General features: G+C 32.5%; 2 protein-coding genes and 1 pseudogene across 3 annotated transcripts; all 3 read left to right on the forward strand.

Annotated features, from left to right (window-relative positions):
• Positions 1–4,438: 4,438 nt before the first annotated feature.
• LOC149518165 (putative disease resistance protein RGA1) lies at positions 4,439–5,232 on the forward strand. The gene has a single exon (XM_089764361.1). The coding sequence runs from the start codon at positions 4,439–4,441 to the stop codon at positions 5,222–5,224; it is 786 nt and encodes a 261-aa protein (XP_089620487.1). The 3' UTR covers positions 5,225–5,232.
• Positions 5,212–8,086, forward strand: LOC111277513 (putative disease resistance protein RGA1). Its single transcript, XM_022863942.2, has 2 exons — positions 5,212–7,026; positions 7,197–8,086. The coding sequence occupies exons 1-2, from the start codon at positions 5,225–5,227 to the stop codon at positions 7,198–7,200; spliced, it is 1,806 nt and encodes a 601-aa protein (XP_022719677.2). The 5' UTR covers positions 5,212–5,224; the 3' UTR covers positions 7,201–8,086.
• Positions 8,087–11,568: 3,482 nt separating this feature from the next.
• On the forward strand, positions 11,569–16,270 carry LOC149518166 (putative disease resistance protein RGA1; annotated as a pseudogene). Its single transcript, XR_016343648.1, has 2 exons — positions 11,569–14,458; positions 14,588–16,270. The product of XR_016343648.1 is annotated as a putative disease resistance protein RGA1 (transcript).
• Positions 16,271–20,906: the final 4,636 nt, after the last annotated feature.

A 20,906-nucleotide genomic window follows, 5' to 3' on the forward strand; every position in this document is an offset into this window, starting at 1 on the left:
GTAGGCTGAGCCAGCAAGGGGACATAAGGGAGTATGTCCAGAGATTCTTTAAACTGATTTACAAATCTCAGATCTAGGTGAGAATGATGCCTTATTTGCTTTTATGGATGGGCTGAAGCCGTGAGTAAAGCATGAGCTACAACGGAGAGGAGTTCATGACTTGGCTAAAACCATGACTACTGCTGAATCTTTAATAGAGTTTAAGCCTCTGAACAAGTTCGAGTCTTCCAAACCCAAGGGTAAAGACAAGGATGAGAGGGACCGAAAGAAGTAGTCCAAGGGGAAATACCGTGATCGGGAGTTCAAGGATGAGGATCGAGACCGTTCAACTAAGGATGGCAAGAGGAAACCACCAATAGGCAAGTGAAAAGCAAAAGAGGATCGAGAACCATTAGCATGCTACCTATAATATTCATTCAAATTCGATCAATTACATTTTTAAACCCCACCTTCCAAAACTAAAACCTACATTACCCATTTCCTAAAAATGTATGGGCAGCTTATTAAAACCAAAAATCATACACTACCAAGTAGGCAAGTACCAATGTAAAAAGAGCGACACAAACAAATCAAATAGTATTACTTGACTTACAACACAAAAAGTTAAATCCTCAATAACTAAAAAGCCCAACAACTTCGAGCTTTTCTAGATTGAACAAATAAAACGTTCACAACAAGATTGGCAAGTACTATACATATAGCAGGCTGGTAAGTGACATCTATATGGGTAATGGCAAATGAGCCTCCGACTTCAGTCCTTGTTTCTAGGCACTTTTCTTGCTGCAAAGTTTCTCAATAAGATCTACTTCGTCTTGAACAGTTGCGATGTTTTGGGCATTGTCCTCTTCCATAGTGATTCCAAACTCTTCCTCGTGTCCTATCACAATCTCAACCTGAAAAAACATTCTTCCAATTACAACACGAACTACAAGCAATAACCTTCAAGCAAAAGAAACAACCAATTGATAGAAGGTACAATAAAGAAAGGGGTAAAGTGGGAGAGAGCTTAGACTTGATGAAGAAATAACAAAATCAATGTCTATTGTTTTAGCCAACATGCAACAAAGCGTGACTTCGCACCTCATGTGATTTTTTTTTATTGTATATATTTTTAATTGAATAAATTTTATAATAAATTAAAATATATCGATTGATAAAAATTATAAGATAATTCATATTCAACATATTTTGATCAATTTTGATATAATAAGAGATGATTTTTTATATTGAAATTGACATGAAATGAGTTGAATTTTTAAAAAAAATTAGGTCAAAAGCATATTTAATACATTATGTCTTAACCTATTTCAAGATATATATATATATATATTTATTTATTTTTATACATATATATTTATTGTATTAATAAAGCTTTTTTTTTACCTTAATTTAAAAAATTAATATTTTAATTTCAATATAAGATGTTAATGTAGCACCATCAGTGAGCTCTTTTTTTTATTTTTCTTATTTTTTTTTGTATTTTCTCGTTTTTACTTTTTTCGATCTTTTTTGTTTTTATATTTATTTTTTAATTGGAAAAACTTTATAAAAAAAAGGAGGCCAATTAAAGAATTCATGTGTCATTGGCATTTATTTTTTTATCTTTTGTCTTTTTGGAGGTTTTTTAATTAAATAAATTTTACAAAAAAATACAGTAAATAGAGATAACAAAAAAAATTACCCCCAATTGGTCACTGATTATTGCCAAAATGTTGTGCTTCAAAAGAATAATTAATATAACGAAAAAAATAAAAATAAAAATAAAAGACAAATAGTAAAAGCATCAATTGAGCTTTCAAAATAATAATAAAAGTTCAAATGCAATTTGATCTTGAATAATATCACTTTTCATTATTTAACATTTAAAAAATTTACTATTAAATATTTCAACTTTGCTTTCGTTAAACACTTTAAACCACTGTTTAATATCGTTAGTCAAAATATTGAAAAAAAATTATTCATATGTTATTTTAAAAAGTAGTTTTTAATTTTTTAAGGAAAACGAATAAAAACATTTTTAGAAATTAAAAATTAAAAAATTATAAATTTTTATAAAAGGACCATCTTTCCCCTTCCTCCTACCTAGGGCTGTAAACGAGCCGAGCCGAGCCGAATAGTAAGAAGCTCGAGCTCAAGCTCGACTCATAACTCGGGGCTTGATACTCGGCTCGAGTTCGATCGAGTTTTATTTTTCAAGCTCGAGCTCGATTTGTGATCGAATTCGAGCTACTCTAGCTCACTCGATTAAGCTCGATTAATATGTAAAAATAAGCTCGATTCATATACTCGACAAGAATTCGATTATTCATGCTCGAACTCGAACTCGGACTCAAAATATTTTATTAATTAAAATAATAAAAATATATTTAAATATAAAAGCTCGATTAGACAAGCGAGCTACTCGAGTCCGATATAAGAATACTCGAATTCGGCTCGATTGATAAGTCGAACTATTCGAGCTCGAGCTCGACTCGACAATAATCGAACCGAATTCGTATTTTTTTCGAATCGAACCAGAGTAGCTTGTGAGTACTAATGTATCATTTACACCTCTACTCCTACCCTTCTCTTTCTCTGTGATCCCTTTCTCTCTTTTTCTTTTTTTTTTTACTTTTTCTTATTTTTTTTTTTTTAAGTTCAAAAATTATAAAAAAATTAAAATTGATGTGATACTTTTTTATCACATATCATAATATTATTAATTATATTTTATCCAAGTTATCTTACTGTTTATAAAGTTAATGTTTATTGCAAAATACTTAACAAATCAAAATTTAGTTACTTAATCGTGATTCCTTTATATGTACAAAATAGTAAAAAGCGATATAATTCAAAAACTAAATTGCATATTAACCCTAATAATATTAACAATTACTTTCGATGTAGAAGATAATCAGATCAAATAGCATGGCACATATGAGCATATATTGAAGTACAGAGAAAACAGGGGGAAACTACCAAGATCATGGTTATTGCATTAGTCAAAGTTGGAAAAAGCTAGGAACGAGGGCACAGATTTATTGTGCCATCAAGATACGTAAGTTACAAAGAAGTTTCCTTGTTTGAATTTGGACAAGCCTAATGATGTCCTAGGGAGAGTAGGTAAGATTTAAGCAATGATCCTTTAAGTAAAGTTGTTAAAAGTTTTTTTTTTAAAATGATCAAATAAATATTAATTTAATTTGAAAATTAAAATTTATAAATTGATAGAGTTTATTAAAAATATAAAAAATTTTATTAATCATTAATTATTAATTTCAATCCAATTAACATTAATTAATTTATATAGAGTTCAGTTTAATCCAAACTTTATGAATAAATTTTTAATTTAATATATATTATATTACAAGCATATCTATAAAGTTTGTCAAATAAATACTTATGTGAATAACTTATATTTTTTACACATAGGGTCCTATAAGTAATTCTAAAAGATAAGATTAATTGAAAAATAATCCTATTTAATCAATGTTATTTAAATCAAACAAAATTTATCTCTCAATTAATCTTTTTCTAATATGTATGACATTTAAAATGCATTTAGGTTTTTCAAATATGTATAACATTTAAAATTCAAATAGCTTTAAAATTAAATAGTTAAAAATTATCTATTCTTCGTAATTGTCATCTAAGAATTATCCTATGCTTTTAAGTTTATAAATAGTATGTGCCATATATTTTTTTCTTTTTTAATTTGCAAAAGTTGGTTCAAAGGTATATCATTTTTTATTTTTTCTCTATAACTTAAATGATAAGTGAAGGTATGTCAATATTTTTTTAATGATTTAATTCATCATTTAATAATATATTTGTGTGGATTCAACATATTTAAATATATAAAATTAATTCATATATTATACGGATCACAAACTAATTTTATAAATTATTTTTACTAAACAATGTTAAGGTATTTTTTTGTGGCATAGTGCCCTGAGTTCGAATAACTTTAACAAATTATTATTATTTTCAAAACAGTAGGTTATTCAATGCACTCTTTTTTTTTTTTTTTAAATTTTTTCTTATAGAAGAAAATGTGACTGAGGACGAAGACAAACCTTTTATTTTTCTTAACGATAACACATGTTAATAACTCAAATCGATTAATTTAAGTTAACGCCAAACCTCGTGTAAACTTCATTGACGCACTCAATCTCTTTTCTTTGGAAAAAACATCCTTTAGTCTCTGTCGCAACTCGCAAGACTAGATGCTTTTCCTTTTGTTTTCTCTTTGTCGCAACTAAGAAGACTGGATGCTTTTTCTTTTTCTTTGGTGGTGATATAACTGATTAGAAGGCACCCCAAAAAAATTCCGAAGTCACGGCTGCTACAATTAAATATTTACTCTAAACTCACTTGTTTAATTTCCCTGAAACAAACTTCTTCATAAATACTATACTCAATTTTCCTTGACTTTTGATTGCCTCTCCAGAGTTTAATTATGGCGGAATCATTTCTGACCATCATTGCAGAACAGCTTTTGGAGAAGATAGTCTCCCTGGGTGCCAAAGAAACTCTATCGCTATGGAATCTCAGTAGTGATTTGAGAAGGCTTCAGGAAACCGTGACCTACATCAAAGCTGTGCTGTTAGATGCCGAAAAACGGCAGCACCAGAATGAGACGTTGCGCCTTAGTTTGGGGAAGCTTAGAGACGTCTTATATGACGCTGAGGATGTGCTTGATGAATTCAGGTGTGAAGCGCAGCGAAAGGAGTTGATCAATCGTCGAAGCATCACCACCAAATTGGTACGATTCCCTTCCCTCTCTATTCCATTTGCATTCCCTTTGAGGATGAGTCATAAAATCAAAAAGATCAACGATAAGCTAGATACGATTGCTAGTGATTTCAAAAGGTTTAATCTTGGACTTGAAGAGAAAGTTGAGAACCGGCGTGTTATTCTCAGGGATACCCACTCCTTTGTGATATCTTCTAATGTGATAGGCCGAAATCAAGACAAAGAAAACATCATAGATCTTTTAGTCAAGCCAACTGACGCTGACAAAATTACCGTCATCCCTATAGTTGGAATCGGAGGTTTAGGGAAGACCACGCTTGCTCAACTTGTGTACAACGATGAAAGGATCACTAGGTTCTTTCCCTTGAAAATATGGGTGTGCGTGTCAGATGAGTTTGATCTTGCTAGGTTGCTCTGTGATATTATTTACTCCATTACGGGGGAAAGATGTAATGGCTTACCAGTTAATGCATTGCAAATTCATTTGTGAATGCTTCTAAATGGTAAAAAAATTTTACTCGTTTTAGATGATGTATGGAACGAAAATCATGTAAAATGGATGGAACTGAGGGATTTACTGATGACAATGGGTAACTTTCAACAAAGTAAAATCCTTGTGACTACGCGGAGTTCAAAAGTTGCTTCGATAGTGGGTACTATTGCTTCGTACAAGTTGAATTGCCTTAGTCACAAAGATTGTTTGTCTTTGTTTGTAAAATGGGCATTTAGGGAAGGGGATGAGAAAGTATATCCAAACCTTTTGAGAATTGGTGATGAAATTGTGAAAAAATGCAAAGGGGTTCCATTGGCAGTGAGAACTTTAGGGAGCTTACTCTACATGAAAATTGAGCTACATGAATGGGAATTTATAAAAGATAATGACATATGGAAACTTGATCAAAATGAAAATGACATTCTACCTATGCTGAAATTGAGTTATAATCATTTGCCATCTCATTTGCAAAGGTGTCTAACTTATTTGTCATTGTTTCCAAAGGATACTATTTATGATACTGATTATATCGTCCAATTCTGGATGGCCATTGGATTTATTGAAAGCCCAAAGCAAAACGAAGAGTGGGAAGATGTTGGGTTACGATATTTCAAAGAATTATGGTCGAGGGGTTTTGTCCAAGATGTCGAGGATGAACATACATTTTACACATTTAAAATCCATGACCTAATACATAATCTTTTGTCAAATGTGTCTCAAGATGATTGCTTAACAATTTATCCTCATACAATAAATGCTGCTGAAAATATTCGACATCTGTCATTTTCGGATGATAATCCATTGAGAGCTCCACAATCATTTTTGAAGAATTTAAAAGGTGTGCGGACATTAGTGATCCTACCTTCTTCGGGAAGAAATAAGATAATTGAGGAACATTTTATAAATGCTTCTATCTTGAATTTCAAGTTCCTGCGGTCACTTGATCTCTCCAATTCATTTTTGGAAGTATTGCCCAATTCCGTTGGCACCTTGAAGCATTTAAGATATCTTGACTTGAGCTTTTGTCGAAGAATGAGGAAACTTCCTACTTCTATCAGTAAACTTCAGAGCTTGCTGACTTTACGGTTACTTGGCGTTCGACTGATTGAAGTACCTGAATGTTTGCAAAGCTTGATCAGTCTCAGATTTCTAGAGATAACCACAGATTCTCTGCTTTTAAGGGATATTCAACCAGGATGTTGGAGTTCGCTTCAATTTTTGCTCTTGGTCGACTGTGATATGATAGAATCTATATTTGAAGGGATGCAACACCTCACATCGCTGAGAAGACTGGTTATCCAAGACTGTTCTAGATTGATTTCACTGCCAAGAAGTCTGAAATTTCTTACCAAATTAGAGGAAATCCAGATACTTGGCTGTGAAAATATCAATTTGTGGATGGAACAAGAAGGAGAAGAAGACCAAGACCTTCACTTGCGGCTTGAAACTTTAACAATATTGGGATCAGAAGCGTTGAAGGATTTGCCACGGTTGCTTCTTCAAGGATCTGCTAGCACTTTTAAATCCATGCTAATAAGGAGATGTCCCAACTTCAAGGTACTACCAGAATGGATGCCAAATCTCACATCACTTAACAGGTTGGAGCTTGTAAATTGTCCAGCATTATCCTCTCTTCCCGAAGGACTGAATCGCCTCACCGCACTTAGACAAGTAAAGGTTCAACTATGTCCTGCGCTGAGCCAAAATTGTCAACCTGGGGTTGGTGCTGACTGGTCCAAGATTGCACACGTTCAAGAGGTTCATATTGAAGATAAAAAGATCGTCAAGCCACGCTCTAGGTGTTTACCAATCTCTCATTCTTTTTTCTTCCTTTATGAGATTTTTTTTTTCATATTAAATTTTCCAGAAAACAGAATTATAAGAAAATTGCTTTAAATGATATGTGCTAGTCAATTCATATATCTTCCTGAAATATCTAACATTTGCATTGATTTTGAAATGATCATAGGTAAATTGGTCCGGATGCTTTGGTCAAAAAAAAAAAGAGCAAGCAGGTGAGACGATTTCATTCAATCTATTAAGCTTGTTTGTTATCAGCAACATTTCATGAGAATCCGTCAATTTTTGCTACACTTTTTCATATATTATTACGCTTATAGGATCTGTTTGACTGAGAATTTTTGCTAATTATCTTTTGTTTTTGGATGCATAAAGGCAAATAAAATTATAATCATCCGTTTTAAAAGGTTACAATTAACTATAGCTAGGTGAGGGAAATAGTCATAGCTTGTGGTTCTTCTATAAGATAAATGGAATTACAATATTGTCTTGTGTTTCTCTTTGTAGTTACTGTCAAACTGAGATACTTAGATGCATGCCTCTGCCTACCTAGGAACTCACTTTCGGTTGTATTTTAAGATCTAAAACTCATTTGGCTTCAAATCAAACCACTGCGGGTAGCCCTTATGGTGTGGGAAAATTCAGCCAAACCCTGCAGGGCACCGTCTGTTCAAAGCTTTTACTTTCTTTGACCGTTTGACGATCATGTGTCTTGAACCAGACCTGTTTATCTGTTTGCTTAATACTTGCGCTTTAGCTATTTGTTTGTGTTCTATCTGTTTGTGATTGGATCCTTTGGAGCGAAACCATCATCTCATAACTGTTGGGTGACTCCTTAGGGACAAAAGAAATCTTCTTGCTTGAAAAGGGAACATCAGGCATTCAACATGAAGTGCCCATTTCTTATTCAACCCAATGAGATTTCGACCTAAGTAGTGTAGTGTAAGATTTTAGACTATCTCATCCCAAAGAGATTCACCCCAAGTCATTCAAGACCTTGACCTGATATTTGAGTTTTGGGTTTAACAAGTCCTGTCGTGTCGGCTGGATGTTGAGCTTTTTGTTTGGGCGTTACCTTTTTCAGGGCCTAAGCCCCCCCAAACTAAAACCTACACTGCCCATTTCCGTATAACTGTATGTGCGGCTTATCAAAACAAGAAATTATACACTACCAAGTACTAATTTAAAACAGCGACACGATCAAATCAAATCGTTTTAACTTGACTTACAGCACAAAAAGTTAAATCCACAATTTAACCAAAAAGCCCAACAACTTTGAGTATTTTCTAGAATGAACAAATAAATAGACGAGAGTTCACAAGAAGATTGGAAAATATTTTAGATATAGCAGGCTGGTAAGTGACATCAATATGGGCAATGGCAAATGAACCTCCAACTTGGGCCTTGTTTCTAGGCACCTTTCACGCTGCAGAATTTCCCAATAAGATCTGCTTCTTCTTTAGCAGTTGCGATGCTTTGGGCATTGTCTTCTGCCACGGTAATTCCAAACTCTTCCTCAAGTCCCATCACAATCTCAACCTGAAGGGGCATTCTTCCAATTATAACACGAACTATAAGCAATAACCTTCAAGTAAAAGAAACAACCAATTGATAGAAGGTACAACACAGAAAGGGGTAGAGTGGGAGAGAGCTTAGACTTGAAGAAATAACAAAATCGATGTCTATTGTTGTAGCCAACATGCAAAAGCGTCGACGTGGCATCTCTCTTTTTTTTCACTTTTTTTAATATTTTTAAATTAAATAAATTTTATAATAAAATATATCAATCAAAAAAATTATAAAATAATTTATATCCGACGAGTTTCGATCAATCTTGATCTAATGAAAAATGATTTTTTATATTGAGATTGACAAAAAACACAGTTTTTTTTTAAAAAAAAAACAAATTCAGGTCAAAGACGTATTTAATCTGCTTCGTCTTAACCTATTTCAAGATATATATTTTTTATTATTATTTATCATTTATTTAATTTTATACATGCATTTATTGTATTAATAAAATTATTTTTTATTTTAATTTAAGAAATTAATACTTTAAACTCAATATAAGATGTTAATGTAGCACTAGCTATGAGCTTTTTTTACTTTTCTCATTTTTTTTTATTTTCTCATATTTTACTTTTTTTAATCTTTTTTGTTTTTTTATTTATTTTTAATTGGATAATTTATTTTTTTAAAAAAGAGAGGTCAATTAAGGAATCTATATGTCGTTCACGTTTATTTTTTTATCTTTCGTCTTTTTGGAGGTTTTTTAATTAAATAAATTTTATAAAAAAAAAGATAAATAGAGATAACAAAATAAAACAAGATTTACCCTAATTGGTCCTAGTTATTTTCAAAATGTTGTGCTTCAAAAGAATAATTAATATAAAAAAATTAAAAATTAAAAAAAAAGGAAAAGACAAATAGTAAAAACACCAATAGAGCTTTAAAAATAATAATAAAAGTTCAAATGCAATTTGATCTTGAATAATATCAATTTTCATGATTTAACATTTAAAAAATTAACTATTAAGCATCCCAACTTTGCTTTCGTTAAACACTTTACACCACTAATTAATATTGTTAGTTAAAATATTGAAAAAAATGATTCATATGTCATTTTAAAAAATAGTTTTAAATTTTTTAAAGAAAATGAATAAAAACATTTTTGGAAATTAAACATTATAAAATTATAAATTTTTAGAAAAGGACTATCTTTCCTCCTCCTCCTACCCTTCTCTTTCTATGTGATCCCTTTCTCTTTTTTTCTTTTTTTAACTTTTCTTATTTTCTTTTTTTTTTTAAGTTCAAAAATTATAAAAATAAAATAAAATTGATGTGATACTTTTTTATCACATATCATAATATTATTAATTAATTTTTAACCAAATTAACTTACTGTTTATAAAGTTAATGTTTATTGCAAAATACTTAACAAATCAAATTTTAGTTACTTAATCGTGATTTTTTTTTTATGTACAATATAGTTAAAAGCAATATAACTCAAAAACTAAATTGCATAGTAACCCTAATAATATTAACAATTACTGTAGATGTAAAAGATAATGATCGGATCACACAGCATTGCACTTTTGAGCTTGTATTGAAGTACAGAGAAAAGAGGGGAGAACTACCAATTCCATGGTTATTAATGTCAATCCAATTAATATTAATTAATTTACATAGAGTTGAGTTTAATCCAAAATTTTATGAATAAATTTTTAATCTAATCTAATAAATATTATATATCACAAGGTATATACATGTCTGTCAAGTAAACATTTATGTAGATAATTTATATTTTTTACATGTAAGATTCTATAAATAATTTTTAAATTTACATTGTTTTTCAAATAATCCTATCTAATCAGTTTTCAAATTTTAAAAATTACAAAAATTAACTTTATTTAAGTCTTTTAATCCATCTATATTTTATTTTATTTAAATCAAACAAAATTTATCTCTCAACTCATATTTTTCTAATATGTATGACATTTAAAATTCAAATAGCTTTAAAACCAAATAGTTAAAAATTATCTATTCTTCATAATTGTCATCCAAGAATTATCTTATGCTTTTAAGTTTATAAATAGTATGTGCTATATCATTTTTTTTCTTTTTTAATTTACAAAAGTTGGTTTAAAGGTATATTATTTGTCATTTTTTCTTAATAACTTAAATGGTAAGTGAAGGCATATCAATATTTTTTTAATGATTTAATTCACCATTTAACAATATATTTGAAACTATAAAAAGGGCTATATGTCCATTTCCAATAAAACTAACAATTTTATATTTCAAAAAATTTGATTATCAACTCTTTCTTTTCAGATTCGATATCTAATATTGCGACCATTTTATATGTGAAAGAATATACCCATACTATCAAACATAATTTCATATTTTGTAATTTTTCAATAAATTATAATTATTAATTAGATTTGAGAAAAAATATATTATTTTCAATTTCGTTCATTTGTCTCTCTTTTGGATTTTTATTTTAAATTGTTTCTTCAAAGCTTAGTTCTTGAATTGGTGTGAACTATGCCTATTTTTATCTAGCAGCATAATTGAAATATTCTTATTTTGCTTTTAATTGACATTTGTCCGTTTAAGAATTTAATTTTATCTTATTTATATAAATAAATGTTATATTTAAATAAAAAATCATAATTATCGACTTGAAATTTTTAATTAAATATTATAATATAATATATTATAAATTTTAAAATTTTGAATATAATCTTAAAAAATGTTAATTGGTATGTATTCTACACATTTAAATAGATAAAATTAATTCATATATTTTACGGATCACAAACTAATTTTATAAATTATTTTTACTAAAAAATGTTAAGGCATGGTTTTGGTGCATAGTGCCCTAAGTTCAAATAACTTTAACAAATTATTATTATTTTCAAAACAGTGAGTTATTCAATGCACTCTTTTTTTTTTTTTTTTTCTTTCGGAAGAAAATGTGACTGAGGACGAAGACAAACTCTTTTTTTTTTTTTTTAACGATAAGACACGTTAATAACTCAAATCGATTAATTTAAGTTAACGCGAAACTTCGTGGAAACTTCATTCACGCACCCAATCTATTTGCCTTGGAAAAAACATCCATTAAGCATCCATTAGTCTTTGTCCCAACTCACAAGACTTGAAGCTTTTTTGTTTTCTCTTCGTCGCAACTCCCGAGCTTTTTCTTTTACCAAAAATTCCGAAGTCATGGCTGCTATAATAAAATATTTACTCTAATCTCACTTGTTTAGTTTCCCTGGAACAAACTTCTTCATAAATACTACACTCAATTTTCCTTTACCTTTGATTGCGTCTCCAGACTTTAATTATGGCGGAATCATTTCTGGCCATCGTTGCAGAACAGCTTTTGGAGAAGATAATCTCCCTGGCTGGCAAAGAAACTCTATCGCTATGGAATCTCACCAGTGATTTGAGAAGACTTCAGGAAACCGTGACCTACATCAAAGCTGTGCTGTTAGATGCCGAAAAACGGCAGCAGCAGAATGAGACGTTGCGCCTTAGTTTGGGGAAGCTTAGAGACGTCTTATATGATGCTGAGGATGTGCTTGATGAATTCAGGTGTGAAGCGCTGCAAAAGGAGTTGATCAATCGTCGAAGCACCACCACCAAATTGGTACGATTCCCTCCCCTCTCTATTTCATTTGCATTCCCTTTGAGGATGAGTCATAAAATCAAAAAGATCAACGATAAGCTAGATACGATTGCTAGTGATTTCAAAAGGTTTAATCTTGGACTTGAAGAGAAAGTTGAGAACCGGCGTATTATTCTTAGGGATACCCACTCCTTTGTGATATCTTCTAATGTTATAGGCCGAAATCAAGACAAAGAAAACATCATAGATCTTTTAGTCAAGCCAACTGATGCTGACAAAATTCCCGTCATCTCTATAGTTGGAATCGGAGGTTTAGGGAAGACCACGCTTGCTCAACTTGTGTACAACGATGAAAGGATCACTAGGTTTTTTCCCTTGAAAATATGGGTGTGCGTGTCAGATGAGTTTGATCTTGTTAGGTTGCTCTGTGATATTATTTACTCCATTACGGGGGAAAGATGTAATGGCTTACCAGTTAATGCATTGCAAATTCATTTGCGAATGCTTCTAAATGGTAAAAAAATTTTACTCGTTTTAGATGATTTATGGAACGAAAATCATGTAAAATGGATGGAACTGAGGGATTTACTGATGAAAATGGGTAACTTTCAACAAAGTAAAATCCTTGTGACTACACGGAGTTCAAAAGTTGCTTCGATAGTGGGTACTATTGCTTCGTACAAGTTGAATTGCCTTAGTCACAAAGATTGTTTGTCTTTGTTTGTAAAATGGGCATTTAGGGAAGGGGATGAGAAAATATATCCAAACCTTTTGAGAATTGGTGATGAAATTGTGAAAAAATGCAAAGGGGTTCCGTTGGCAGTGAGAACTTTAGGGAGCTTACTCTACATGAAAACTGAGCTACATGAATGGGAATTTATAAAAGATAATGACATATGGAAACTTGATCAAAATGAAAATGACATCCTACCTATGCTGAGATTGAGTTATAATTATTTGCCATCTCATTTGCAAAGGTGTCTAACTTATTTATCATTGTTTCCAAAGGATACTGTTTATGATACTGATTATATCATCCAATTCTGGATGGCCATTGGACTTATTGAAAGCCCTAAGCGAAAGGAAGAGTGGGAAGACGTTGGGTTACGGTATTTCAAAGAATTATGGTCGAGGGGGTTTGTCCAAGATGTCGAGGATAAACATGGATTTTACAGATTTAAAATCCATGACCTAATGCATGATCTCTTGACAAATGTGTCTCAAGATGACTGCTTAACAATTTATTCTCATACAATAAATGCTGCTGAAAATATTCGACATCTGTCATTTTCGGATGATAATCCATTGAGAGCTCCACAATCATTTTTGAAGAATTTAAAAGGTGTGTGGACATTACTGATCTTGGCTTCTTCAGGAGCAAATAGGATAATTGAGGAACATTTTGTAAATGCTTCTTTCTTGAATTTCAAGTTCCTGCGGCTACTTGATCTCTCCTGTTCATTTTTGGAAGTATTGCCCAATTCCGTTGGCATCTTGAAGCATTTAAGATATCTTGACTTATCCAGGTGTTATAGAATGAGGAAGCTTTCTCGTTCTATCTATAAGCTTCAAAGCTTGTTGACATTAAGATTGTTGGATATTGATTGCCAATTGCAACTGCCTCGCAATTTGCAAAGCTTGATCAATCTTAGATTCCTAGAGCTAACAGGGGATACTACGCATATAAGGGAGATTCGACCAGGAAGTTGGAGTTCTCTTCAGGTCTTGTACTGCTACAGATGCAAGTCGCTGGAATATTTGTTTGAAGGGATTTAAAACCTGACATCACTTCGAACATTGACCATGAGATGTTGCCCTAAACTAGTCTCACTACCACGAAGTCTGAAATTTCTAACCAAGCTGGAGTGTATTGATATAATTGAATGCCCGATAATCAATTTACGCATGGAACTGGAAGAAAGAGAAGACAGAGACATTCACTTGTGCCTTAAGAAATTGGAAATACGGGGTGCACCACAGTTGGAGGACCTACCGCGATTGCTTCTTGATAGATCTGCTAACGCTTTGCAACTCATAAAAATTCACCATTGTCCCAAGTTTGAGGTACTACCGAAATGGCTACAAAATCTGTCATCACTTCAAAGACTTGAGATTCTTGACTGCCCAAAATTATCCTCTCTTCCGGATGGCGTGGATCGCCTCACCTAGCTTACACAACTACAGATTCAAGAATGTCCTACATTGAGTGAAAAATATCGACCCGAAGTGGGTGCTGGTTGGTCCAAGATAGCACACATCCAAGAGGTTCATATTGAAGATCAGAAGATTAGCAGGTATGGTTTGTGGTACTTATTAATTTCTTTATCTTTTACCTCTGCTAGTTAAAATTGGCCATATAAGTCCCTCTCTATGCATGTATTATGTATACAACATTTGTAAATTTTAATGATTCGTATTTTTAGTCATAGGTAAATTATGAAGTGGATGCTTTGGTGAGAATTCAGGAGCGGCAGGTGAGACTTCAATCCATCCATTCCCACAAGATTCATTCGAACTTTAGAATTTTTTTGGGCTCATTGCTAGGAATTACTTTTCAGTTGTTTTTCTAACTCATTTCATTTAGTTTTGAACTACTGCATGCAGCTCTCATGATGGATGATTGAACCAAAGCCTGTAGGGTATGGAGGCTAGCGCTAGCTGGAAGCTTTTTAGTTTTTACTTTGTTTGATTTAGAGTCGTTGTGCCAATGTTTTGTTGGCTTCAATTAAGGACTTTATAGATTATTGGTGAAATTAGTTAATGTAATTTTTTTTAGAATTTAATTAACGTAATCTTAATTTGCATGAGAATTGATGTAATTAGCACTACCAGTCTGTCAAATTTGCTCTTGATTTGAAATCAAACCATCATCACATTCACATATAAATATCTCTTGCTACATATTTGTGATTATTTTCTTCTGTTTGTCATACACGGAAAAGGCATTCCATTATATTTAATTAATTCAAATTTAAAATCTCACTTTCCAAGCACAGGCATGTGTCATATTTGTAATAGTCAAAACATGTAACTCTAATTTGGCCAAAAAAAAAAATGTAACCCTTAAAAATATACTATAAAATGTATGGTTGGTGTTAGGGGCATATAGTGATTCAAAAGACATAATGGCCACTTTCTTCATCAGGGGCTTGGCGGATAGATAGGGACATTTCGAACATTTGCATTAACTTGATATGACACATTCAATTCAGTCACATCATCATTATCCCTCATTGACCCTATACCACTCATTTCTAAATATAAGCATCTAGTATTGTCATCACAAGTTCCATCTTGTTTTAAATCATTTATCTTTCTCTCCTTCCAACCTTCTTCATTTTGATTTTTAATTTGCATGTCGGAGTGCAAACGCGAAGAACACTCCCTGCCTTTGTATTTGACCCCTCTCTTCTCACTTTTTATTCTTTCAGGAACATTTTCACATCGAAGCTTGATATAAATATTTGGTGCGCCATGTAAGAGATTTTCCATTCATTAGCCAAGTATAAAACAATGCCACTTGGAAAAGAACTTTAAAAGAAGGAAGGATGACCTTTCTAGTCGGAATAGAGGCACACAATAGCCAACACTTGGACCTACCTACCATATAATAGGTTGGTCTGACCATGGAGCAATTTCAAGACTCTGACCGAGCAGATATAGGTTGTCAAAAATATGTTACAGACTATAACTCTACCCTAGGCTTCGAAGGTTTCAGACTTAGTTATTCTTGGCCAAGAAGTTGTGAAAAGGCAACCGAGCTATGAAGAGGTGAAAGCCTCATCAACCTCCAAAAAAAAAGAGCACGACACTCTTGCTCATTACTACCTAGTCACAACTCAATACATGTCATTACCCAAAAATTAAAACAAACTAACCCAGAGCCTTAGCCAAACAAAAACCTAGAAGCTCAAATGCAAACTATGGAGAAAGAGCTAAAGGCGAAAGAGGTGGCTTTCAAAGACAAGCTCAAATTTTTTAAAACCTCATCCTTCATCGAAGAAATCGACATAACTATGTCTTCAAAAGGGTTCACAATGTCAACCCTAGAAACTTGCGATGGTACTTTTAATCTTTTTGTTCATTTGAAAGTTTATAGAACTAACATGATGATGCAGGATACGAATGAAGTTTTGATGTGTAAAGGTCATGCTATTACATTTAAAGTCGCAGCTTGATCTTGGTTTAGTAGTTTTAAAACCAAGGTCAATCACAACATTTAAAAAGCTCAGCCATTACTTCCTATATCAATTTGTAAGTAGCCAAAAAATAAAAAAAATGACATTAAGCTTAAGGTCGATCCACCAAGGCCATAATGAATCCTTGAAAAACTATGTCACACGTTTTAATGCGAAAGGGACATGACCTGGAACAAATAATCGCTATGGCCGCCTAAACAAGTGCACTCAATGACGAAGAGTATCACCTAACGCTGACCTTACCATTAGAGTCACCTAAGACTTTAGCCGACATGCTATTTGTAGCTGAAAAATATATAAACGTTGAAGCTACAATAAAAAATAATCGAGTTGGGAAAGGCTCATCCCCTTTCTTTGACGATCGAGGTGAAAGAGGCTCATCCTTTTCCTTGGTTGTAAGAAAGGAAAAAGTTTTTATGAGCCTTCCCCAAAAGAAGGATGACATAGGGCTTAGAGCCATAGTAGAGAAAGAAATTATACTGTACTGAATACCTCCTGAAAGAGGATTCTAATGCAAATCGAGAGGAATCTGGTGCTCAGATGGCCAAAGCCACTGAAAGAGAATACGAGAAGGGATTTAATCGAAAGATGTGCCTTCCATAAAAATATAGGCCATAATATTGAGGATTGTGTTGACCTCAAAAATGAGATTGAACCTTTGATCAAAAAAAGTCAAATGAGGAGGTTTGTGGACCAAAAAAGAAAAAGCAAAACATATCGAATTACAGATGGCATTAAAGAGAGCCCACGAGGGGTAGGGAAGGCATGTTAAGGAAAACAAAAGAGGAAAAGTTTGAGGAAATGAGCAAAGATAGGAAAAAGGCTAAACTGATAATAATAAGCTTATTGCTGAAATGATTAATGTGATTACTAAATGAAGCTTAACCTCGGCTAAAAGAAAGTCCAACCTAACTATGATCACGGCTATTGGCTTTTCAACAAAAAAAGAAAAAAATTGGAAAAATGAATCGATCTCATTTAACTTGAAGGATTTGGAAAGAATCCAACTTCCCCACGATGATGCTGTAGTAATCACAGTTGTAGTATATAATTATGTGGTTAAAAGGATCATGTTCGATAATGGGAGTTCCACCGACGTCATGTACTATGCCACCATAAAGAAATGGGTATTAAAGAGGATTAGTTGCAATTGATCACCATAACCCTAGTAGGATTTGGGAACAAGCAAGTACCCACAAAAAGGACTATAAAACTACCAATCACTTTAGGGAGGGAATCGAAAATAGTCACCTTGGTCATAGAATTCGTGGTAGTAGAGTCCCATCTATCTATTAAGTTATCCAAACATTAGAAAATGAAGAAATGAACTTTAGAAATTATTTTCATGCTTACCAAATAGAGTGTATTTTATCTTTTAACGTGTCCATGGATAATGAAATTCTTTGTTTGCAAAATGGGCATTCAATGAAAGGGATGAATAGCTATATTCGAACTTTAAGAGGATTGGTAATGAAATTGTGAAAAAAATGCATGTTAAAGTGAGTTATCCCACATTTAATAAATTTTTAATATCTTGTAATCTTATATTCATGTTGGGCATTTTTACTTACTATCAATTAGTAGTAGATTAGATGCTTAACATGGTTTCAGAGCCAATATTTTCTTTTCGTTGTTCATTCCTATTTTGTCATGTGAAAGGCTTCTTCCATCTTCGCCTACACGTGATGAAGCCTTATTAAAGTGGATTATCCCACGTCTAATGAATATCAAATATCATGTAGTGTTATATTCAAGTTGGGTCCTTTTACTTATAATCAATTAATTTTAAGTTAGATGTGTAACATTTTCAAAAGATACTGAATATGACATTGATTATATTATCCAATTCTTGATGCCAATGGACTTCTTGAAATTCCCAAGCAAAGTGAAGGCGAATGCATGGAAGATGTTGGGTTACAGTATTTCAAGGACTTATTGTCAAGGTGTTTTGTCCAAGATAGAAACTAATTTTATATCTTCAAAATGCATGATCTTATACACGATCTCGCATTAAATGCTTCACAAGAAGAGTGCTTAACAGTATATCAACATGTGGTAAATGCTTCTGAAAATATTCGGCATTTGTCATTTTGTGATCAAAATATTCCATTGAGAACTACACAACTTTTTTTGAAGAAGTTGAATGGTGTGCGCCCATTAGTAATCCTACCTCCTCGAGGATACTATAGGATGGTTGAGAAATCATTTCTGAGTGCTTGCATCTTCAATTTTAAATACCTACGGCTAGGGATTCAAATTGCGGTTGCGGACACATTTTCGATCGCATCGCGTTTGTCGTGATTGCGTATATAACGAAGATTATTGCGATCATTACGGTTATCAAGGTCGTGAATTTTTTTTTAATTTTTTACAATTTACTATAAAATATAGTAATTATAATTATAATAATAAAAATTAGTACTTGTAATTTTTAAAGTAATGTATGATATTTTAATTTTTATTTATAACTTAAAATGATTTTTTCATGTTTTGTAGTTATGTTTCAAAATGAAAATGAATATTATAAATGTTTTTTTTATTATACTTATGAAGTTCAAAGACATAAATATTATAAATACATATGATAGAAAAATATATCTTATATGAAGTTAATAATGATTATAATTAATTTAATTAAAAAATTAGTGTTGAATATCTAAAAGAAAGAAGGCGAACTGACGGTCCTCCTACTGAAAGAAGTGGAATAAGCAAGCAAAGAACCCAACAAGTGATTTTCCTTGACCCGACAAAAAAAGAAAGGAACAAACAAGCTTCGCACCGGGCACAGCTTCCCATTTCAAGAAACAAGAAATGAAGAGGGAAGTCCGAGCTTTTCCACGAGCTCATGTCAAATTCTCTCTGAAATCCAAAATGAAAAGAAAAACCTACTTATTGGGGCTAGGAAACACCCCATCGGGCCGAGATTGATCGGCTGCAATGGCTGCTCGTGGCCATTATGATTGTAAATTTCATTTACAACCCAATTTCGGGTACGTAACGATGGCGGAGACTACCGAAACCGCAAAATAGCGGCCGCAATGCCACTACACAACCACTATTTGAAACCCTGCCTACGGCTACTTGATCTGGAAAATTCCTGGTTGGAGGTATTACCAAAATCCATCTGCACCTTGAAGCATTGACTGTATCTTAACTTAACTAGGTGTATTAGATTGACTAGGCTTCCTAAGTCTATCTATAAGCTCCAGAGCTTGCTGACATTGAGATTATTTGATGTTCCAAAATTGCAAGTGCGTGACAATTTGCAAAGATTGATCAGTCTCAGATTGCAAAGTTGGAGTTCGCTTCAGTTCTTATTCTTCTACGAGTGTAAGACACTGGAATGTTTGTTTGAAGGGATGCAATGCCTAACATCACTTAGAAATTTGACTATGAAGAAATGATATAGACTTGTCTTACTGCCTCGAAGTCTGAAGTTCCTAGTCAAATTAGAGGAAATTGCAATTGTTTCCTTCCCAATGATCAATTTACGCACGGAACCGGAAGGCAGAGAAGACCAAGACCTTCACTTGAGCCTTCAGAAGTTGATATTACGTGATGCACCAAACTTGGAGGATCTGCCTGGATTGCTTCTTGAGGGATCTGTTGGCTGTTTGCAATCCATTGAAATCCAGCATTGCCCCAACTTTGAGATGCTACCAGAATGGCTAAAAAATCTTAATTCACTTCAAAGACTGGAGATTCTTAATTGTCCCAAATTTTCCTATCTTCCCGATGGAATAGACCATCTCACTGCACTTAGACAACTGAAGTTTCAACAATGTCCTACATTGTGTGAAAACTGCCAACCGGAAGCTGGCGCTGATTGGTCCAAGATATCACACATCCGCGATGTTCATATTGAAGACCAAAAGATTATCAAGTCACGTTAGAGGGTATTTATTTATTTAGCAATCTAATCTATCTCTGTTCGATGTACTTCTTTATAATTCTGAAATACTATTTCTTTTTCTTTTCTCCTTTTCTGATCTCTCAGGGAAAAACTTAAAAAAAAAAAAAAGAGGAAATTTCTGTTTTATGAATTTTTTATATTTTAGATTTGAAATTAAACACTTCAAAATTGCTGCTGAAAAAAATTCCCAAATTGAGATGGAGCATTAATTATGGATGGTCTTATTATATAGTACTACTATATGTTCTTATGCATGACATTTTCGTTTGCATTTCCTTTTAATTTCTAGAATTCAGATTAAATGTCCTCTAATTTCCAGTCAAAAATTAAAAAAAAATGATCATATAATTTGCTCAATGTATACAACCTTTGCAAATTTTAATAATTTGTATTTTTGAAGTCACAGGTAAATTATGAACTGGATACTTTGATGAAAATAAAGGAGTAGCAGGTGAGACTTCAATCCATCCATAGCAGTCTACTATAATTAAAGTTCATCAGCAAGATTTTATATGTCAGACTTCTACGAATTGAGTTTTATATATATATATATACATTTTTATATTAAATCAAATATATACATCTTTATGTATGCATGTATGTATTTTTTATGCAAAATTAAATAGATTT

The sequence above is a fragment of the Durio zibethinus genome, chromosome 7 (assembly GCF_047325235.1).
Source record: "Durio zibethinus cultivar Kanyao isolate XHJ-2024 chromosome 7, ASM4732523v1, whole genome shotgun sequence".
Lineage (NCBI taxonomy): Eukaryota > Viridiplantae > Streptophyta > Magnoliopsida > Malvales > Malvaceae > Durio > Durio zibethinus.

What these genes read in the sequence shown, in the direction of transcription:
- LOC149518165 (XM_089764361.1), top strand. Translation starts at nt 4,439, where the DNA reads ATGGCGGAATCATTTCTGACCATCATTGCAGAACAGCTTTTGGAGAAG.
- LOC111277513 (XM_022863942.2), top strand. Translation starts at nt 5,225, where the DNA reads ATGCTTCTAAATGGTAAAAAAATTTTACTCGTTTTAGATGATGTATGG.